A 7142-nucleotide genomic window follows, 5' to 3' on the forward strand; every position below is an offset into this window, starting at 1 on the left:
ACTCGGTTCATAATATTAAGAGCTATATTAAAGTCTTTTTGTCTCATCATTGGTAATGTTGACTGTTTAGGAGACAATTTTAGGTCTCATAGTTAATAGCTAAACTACATTCTCAGTTCGGGAAGATCCCTGGGAGATCCTCAGGGAAGCCAGTATTCCTGTTTTCCTGGTAGTTCAGACGTAAAGAATCCGCTTGCAGTGCAGGAGACCTGGGTTTGATCCCTGGGTTGGGAATATCCTCTGGAAGAAGGCATGGCAACCCACTCCAGTATTCTTACCTGGAGAATCCCAATGGACAGAGGAGCTTGGTGGCCTACAGTCCATGGGGTCACAAAGAGTTGGGCGTGAGAGAGCGACTAAACACAGTACATTTTTCTACTTTTTTTGACTTCTTTGAAATTCTGCAATTTAAAGTTTCTCTTCTTTGATACTCTTTGTATCTTATTTTTTTTCTTTTCAAGTAATTGTAATCTTTTGCTCCCTTTAAAGTATATGTTTTATCTTTGTGAAAATTAGAATAATTGAACTATTCCTTCTTCATATTCAGCATTTTCCTGACTTTCACAATCAAATATAGTTTTGATCAAAATCAAATTTCTATATTCTTTTATTTATCATTTTTCAAAAATGTATTTTTAAGTCCAATGAGGTGCTATAATTTTCAAATTCTGATAGGAAACTGATCTATGATTAAAATCCAGGCTTTTTATTTCTTACCTTGGATATCTCCAAATCAAACAAGGTTATATGTATTCCAGATCTGTATGGTTTCTTGCCTTTTATTGGATTTATAATCTTGAACAAACATTTTAATTGAAGCTTTAGTTACATTCAAGTATTATTAGCTTAGTGTTGTTAACACTACCTTAGATAAAATAAGTAATGAAATAGATATGTTAAAATAATTTCATTATCCATCCTTGCTTCTATATATATATGAACCTGAAATGTTCTGTTTGAGGTATTATCCTACATTATCAGTTCATTCCCTTGCAATTATCATCTTACAGTCGTACCTGTACATGTCAAGGAATTGATCCAGAGACTTGTGGAGCTTCCTTCTCTTTTGGCTGTTCATGGAGTATGTATTTCAATGGCTGCAAATTTGGTAGAAGCCCAAGTCCTAGAAGATTTAGAATTGATCCAAGTTCTCCCTTACATGTAAGTGTCCTTTTTACTTATGAATTATACTTATTAATATATAAGTACATTTCTTTAAGTTTTTTTTTAAATTGTAAGAAATTAATATTAGAACGTAGTGACAAAATAGTAACTATATGTGTGTGTATATGTATATATAAGAAAATAGTTTAAAATTCTAAATAATGTAGGTAAAATCTTTAATTATCAACCCAAATTCCAATTGTCCCTGACTCCCTCCTTCCCTCACCCTAAAGAGAATTCACTGTTAAAAAAAAACCTAGAATTTTATACCCAGCCAAAGTAGGAACAATGAATAAAGCTATTTGCCAACATTTCAAAGACTCAGTAAGTTTACTACCCACAGCACTACTATGAAAGAATTACTAAAGGACGTAATCCAGAAAGAAGATATATGAAACCGGAACCAATCTGTCCGGAACACGAGGCCATGGTGAGCAAAGAAATTAGTCAACCTTATTGTTAAGTTTAAATTAAATAAGTTGAGTACTTACATTTTTTAATTGAAATAACAACCTATAAGTATAATTCAATACTCTTCTCAAATCAGGGGTGGGTAGGCAATGGGAGGGGGTGGGGCACCTATATAAATTAAGTGTGGCAATGTTTTATGATTTGTTTGGAGTGGGGAGAATTTAGATAATGATTAACTCCAAGATCAGTGTTTTTCAAGCTTTGTGCTGTGACCAAGAGTGTAAAAACATTTTATACTACAAGTAACTATTTGGAAAAATATATCTTGAAATGAATAGATAAAACTATCACAAAATAACATTTAGCCTTACTACATATAACAAAGATAATATTTAAATATTAAAAAGTTAATATCTGATAGTTATTGCTGAGGATCACTGATGCAGCAAAACATTTTTTAAATAAAATTTCATTTCTTTAAATTCTAGTTTTGACCTACCAAACTGAATTCTTAGCCCACTAAAGAGTCATGACCCACAGCTTGGAAAATACTGCTCTAAATGTTGTCAGAAATACGTATTTGAGAAGTGTATATTTAAAAATTTTTAGATGAATACAAATATAATTTATAAGCTTTGAACTAGTTGTGGGAAAAAACCCATTCTTCAGTCAGCAAGGTTAGTTTAAAAAATGTAACTGAGATATAAGATAATATCTAATTGGGATATAAGATAAATAGGAAACACAAAATAAAGCAACAGGAATTACTCTAATTGTATCTATAATACAAGGAATGTAACATCTTTCAGGAAAGCTCAGAATAAGTAAATAATCCCTTTAAAGATTAATCAAAATTATTTGTTCCCATCTACTATAATAAAAGAGGGAAATCACTCTAGAGAGCACTGTCTTTTGCAGATAAAATACCTTAGAAGAAGTCTAACAAGAAGTTTATCAGACCTTTAGGGAGAAAACTATACTAAAAGGACATATAAAATACCTGATAATGAGAAGGTAACATGTTCAAAGATCAGAATATTGGATAATGAGATGTGAATTCTTCCTTAAAATAAACCTTAAAATTAAAGTTAATTTTTTTCTAAATAATTATCTGATGAAGCTGCCATATTCTATAACACTCATATAATAAATGGACGATCAGTTTTTGCTTATGGTTATTATTAACAATGAGTAATGTTTATGTAGTGTTTATAATACAGGAAGAAGCATTCCTCTTTTCCGGAACTGAGAAAAGACCAGTGTGAGGCTCAGCAGGCTAGGGAAAGTGAGGTGCATAGAGTGGCCTTTAAGAATATGGGAAGATCATTGAAGAATGTTAAAGCAGAGAGTAATAAAATGATACCTTTTTTTTTTTTAATGGAATGTCTCTGGCTGCTCTGTGGACTGGAGTTGGCCAAGAGTTCATTTAGCAAGATAGGCTAGCTATTGAAGTGAAGTGAAGTGAAGTCGCTCAGTCGTGTCCGACTCTTAGCAAGCCAACGGACTGCAGCCCACCAGGCTCCTCCATCCATGGGATTTTCCAGGCAAGAGTACTGGAGTGGGGTGCCATTGCCTTAGAATAGTCCAAAGAAGCGATAGTAGTGACTTAGAATATGGTTGTGAGAGAAGAAATGATAAGTAGTAGTTCTGGACAGGTTGTTAAAACTAGGTGCTATTCCTTGACAAAGGGTGTGGTGAAACAAGACTAGGTTTATAGAAGACAGATTATCGATTCAGTTTGGATGCCCTGGCTTGGAGATTCTTAAGAGAAATCCAAATGAGGCTGTCTGGTCATTAATAAGAACCTCAGGGTTAATATGTGATGCAGGTGGGTAGTTGTAGGCACTGATGTGGAGATGATGACCCGAGAGATAAGGTACAGGGTGAGAAGGGCAGAGGGATGTAGGGCGTGAGCCCCATTGTGTAAAGATCTAATAAGAAATCTCCATACACCCACTTACTCTAATGAAACAGTTAGTAAGGATTTTTATAATATGGATAAAGAACCTGCATTCAATAATAATCATCTTTAAATGTTTTAATTTTTTCTATTTACGTGCTTTATTTCATTTGTATACAAGAAATGTTACTTCATAAGATAAAAAATTGCCCAACCTGACTAGTGACACTGAATGATTCGTAACATTCTTCTAGCAGTAAAACACAATTTACCCTACCCAATATCCAAGTGCAATAAAATGTAATAAAGTCTTTTAACTAGCCATTTAAGTAGTAATTCTGAAGTTTTCCTCAAATTATGTGTCAATATAGCCAGGAAGGATTTTTTTTTTTTTTTTGGTCAGTGGTCTGACCTCCTTGACTGTATTTATTAAGCTACATTAAGTAACAGATATATAAGTAGACAGATGAATAGAAGAGAGCAATTTAGATATAGACCCTATGTATATAAATTTCCTTTTCAATGAACACACCAACCGAAATGAGTAGGAAACTAAAAGGATTATCACTGGTGCTTTGCAGTTGCCAAGACTGGGTCTTGTTATAAAGCACTCAAGAATTAACTTCCTATGTCTACATTGCTATGTGGCTTTGGTTTTTATAATAGTTTGCTGTATACCAGAGGTGAACTGATCCTCAGGAAGGTTTTCCTTCCTCATCTACCAGATCACAAATGAGACAGAAACCTTCAAACCGCTGAAGCCCTTCATTGATGTCAGTTCTTCATCACTTGTCTTTTGTGACTGATCATTTATCAATCTCTGATTTGATTTAGGATACAATCATCTCTGAAAAACTATCACAATGTTTTTCCAGCTAGTGTTACTAAAGGCTCCTTCCTCTCCTCCATACCTCATACTGTCATCAGTGGCATTTTTACTACTCTTGTCATGATAGTTGTCCTTCGAAAAAAGTCTTACATGTTTCTCCTATCATTAGACCCCAGAATCTTGATAAAGTGTTAAGGCTTCTCCACAGTTCTATCAAATCTTCCTCAGTTTGTAGACATTACTGTGTAGAAAATAAAACACTGGATTTAGACAGCCTATTGCCTACTTATTATATTTGAAGCTCTTAGCACGGGGATCTGATACACAGTATGTGCCTTAAATGCATTGCTCTCCCATCTCTGTTATAGAACCTTGTTTCACTGTGAGAATTCTTCCACATCTCCACTTGCCACCAGGAAAGTTGTCTTGATTTACTTCAAGTGACCTCTACTATTGAATAAATATAAAATGTGGTTCTTGTTGTGACATGAGCAGCTTTGTAACTTACCTCTAACACCAGTTAGATTTCTCATTAGCTGATAACATAGACTTCTAATTTCAAAAGACTAAATCTAAGCATAACAGTGACTAATAATTTAGATTTATGGTAGCAATCATGTCATTTTCTTTGGTAGCTTATCAGGGTAAGTATGAACTGTGCACCAATAACGAACATATCAGCAGTGAGGTATAATTCATTTTCATATGTTATATAAATTCATCACTCATATGTAATTATGAAACAACTTTTATGGACTGTCTTTTCCTATAGGAAAAAAACCTTGAAGATAATTTACAGAGTTTGGCTACAGAATTAGCTCCAATTTATAAGCAGTATGCTCCAGCTGCTTATCAAAACCAGGTATGTTTTGGGACCTTATATAGAGCTTTTAAACATGGTTGAAATTTACATCTAAACAATGTCCTTGTTAACAGAAATTGTTTTGCAAATTTTACCTCAATGTAGATCTTTTATTGACAGTTTTAAAAATTATCTAGTGTTTTTTTAAAACAGTATTAGGGCAATTGAGGATTTCCCTGATGGCTCAGATGGTAAAGTGTCTACCTGCAAAAAAAGAGATCTGGGTTTGATCCATGGGTTGAGAAGATCCCCTGGAGAAGGAAATGGCAACCCACTCCAGTACTCTTGCCTGGAAAATCCCAGGGCCGGAGGACTCTGGAAGGCTACCGTCCTTGGGGTTGCAAAGAGTAGGAAAGGACTGAGCGACTTCACTTTCACTTTCTTTTCATGGCAACTGAATTAAATATCCACAATGAGATTTAATTCAATTAGGAAGTGGGGGAGATCAGGAGATATTAGCCACAGGGTACAAACTCCCAGCAATAAGATAAATAAGACCTGGTGCACAGCTTGTTGGTTATATTTAATAATATTGTATTATACTTAAAAGTTTTAATTATGTCTTAAATGTTACCTCTACACACCAAAAAATTGTAATTATGTTTAACCTTATTATGGTAATCATTTTGTAACATATACATGTATCTAGTGATCACATTGTACACCTTAATCTTACATATGTTATGTATGTCAGTAAAATCAATCAAAGTGAGGTGGGAAAACATTTTTTAAAGAAAAGAAAAGGATAACCATACATTGGGAGAAAATAATGGTAAATCATATAGCAGACAAAGTAGAAATAAGTGTAAAATACCTTTTAAATGTAACCAGGGAATTCCTTGGTGGTCCAGTGGTTAAGATTCCTCACTTTCACTGCTGAGGGCAAAGGTTTATCTCTGATCAGGGAAATAAGATCCTGCAAACAGAGCAACTATGCCAAAAACAAACAAAAATGAAAAACATAACCAGGGGTGCATATTTTTAAAATATATGATAAAAATTAAATATTTATTTGTATTATCATGAATAACAAGGTCTCTTTCCAATTCCATTTGATTTATTTATTTAGCTAGGCTGGGTGCTGGTTGCAGCACATGGGATCTTTGGTCTTAGTTGCAGCATGTAGGATATAATTCCCTGACCAGGGATCAAACCTGGTCTCCCTGCACTGGGAGCCTGGAGTCTTAGCCACTGGACCACCAGGGTGCTTCTCTAACCTTTCATTTTAAACGGTTACAAATTGACTTTCTATACTGTTGTTATAGACCTTGAACACTGGATGCATGATCAAAGCACTATATTAGTCTTTTCTCCTAATGAAATATTTCAGGCTACTCTTCTTATTTACCGCCACCAAGTATCAGTGTCCTCCTGTTGCCTTCAGTGATTGTCATTTTAATTCATATAGCCTCAAATTCTTTACCTTGAATATTACTAAACTACACAATCACTGTGATAATCTAAATCTCTGAAATAATAAGTGTAACTAAGTTATAAACTTGTCATAAAGTGATTTTTTATCTTTATTGAAGGTGATTCTTTTTGTCTCTTAAAACTGTGGGTAATTCATTACTCTTCAGGTGGCGCTTGAACATATTGCCCGAGAATGTCGGCTTGGGAAGAAAGAAGGTCGTCCTTTCTCTGGGGTCACTGCTTGCCTAGACTTCTGTGCCCATCCCCACAGGGACATTCACAACATGAATAATGGGAGCACAGTGGTATGTACCTGGGTAGCTTTTAATTCTAAAGATTCCATCAACATAGTCTCAAGCTGAGATCCTGATATCAACAGTGCTCCCCAAAAGTTATAGAACCAGCCTGAAATATTTTTTTGAATGTTTCAAATTATATATTGTGGTAGGTTTGTTGGGATGGAGGACTACATGGTTATTCAAAGCTACCACTCTTGGCTATCAAACTGGTAGGTAGGAAGTTAAGCTAGTTAATGCTTCTTTTTTTGCCATCTGTACTTCATG

The 7142-nt window shown here is 34.5% G+C and overlaps 1 protein-coding gene across 3 annotated transcripts in view; it reads left to right on the forward strand.

The window, feature by feature from the left end:
- The window catches only part of TET1 (tet methylcytosine dioxygenase 1), a 135784-nt gene that overhangs the window by 114142 nt on the left and 14500 nt on the right, over positions 1-7142 (forward strand). For 2 of the 3 annotated variants that reach the window (XM_027530769.1, XM_027530771.1), the window contains exons 8-11: positions 1011-1161; positions 1508-1594; positions 5077-5166; positions 6747-6884. In XM_027530769.1, coding sequence (XP_027386570.1) covers positions 1011-1161; positions 1508-1594; positions 5077-5166; positions 6747-6884 — 466 coding nt within the window. The remainder of the gene's footprint in view (positions 1-1010; positions 1162-1507; positions 1595-5076; positions 5167-6746; positions 6885-7142) is intronic. The other variant, XM_027530770.1, reaches the window with a different exon arrangement.

This window comes from Bos indicus x Bos taurus, chromosome 28 (assembly GCF_003369695.1).
Source record: "Bos indicus x Bos taurus breed Angus x Brahman F1 hybrid chromosome 28, Bos_hybrid_MaternalHap_v2.0, whole genome shotgun sequence".
Lineage (NCBI taxonomy): Eukaryota > Metazoa > Chordata > Mammalia > Artiodactyla > Bovidae > Bos > Bos indicus x Bos taurus.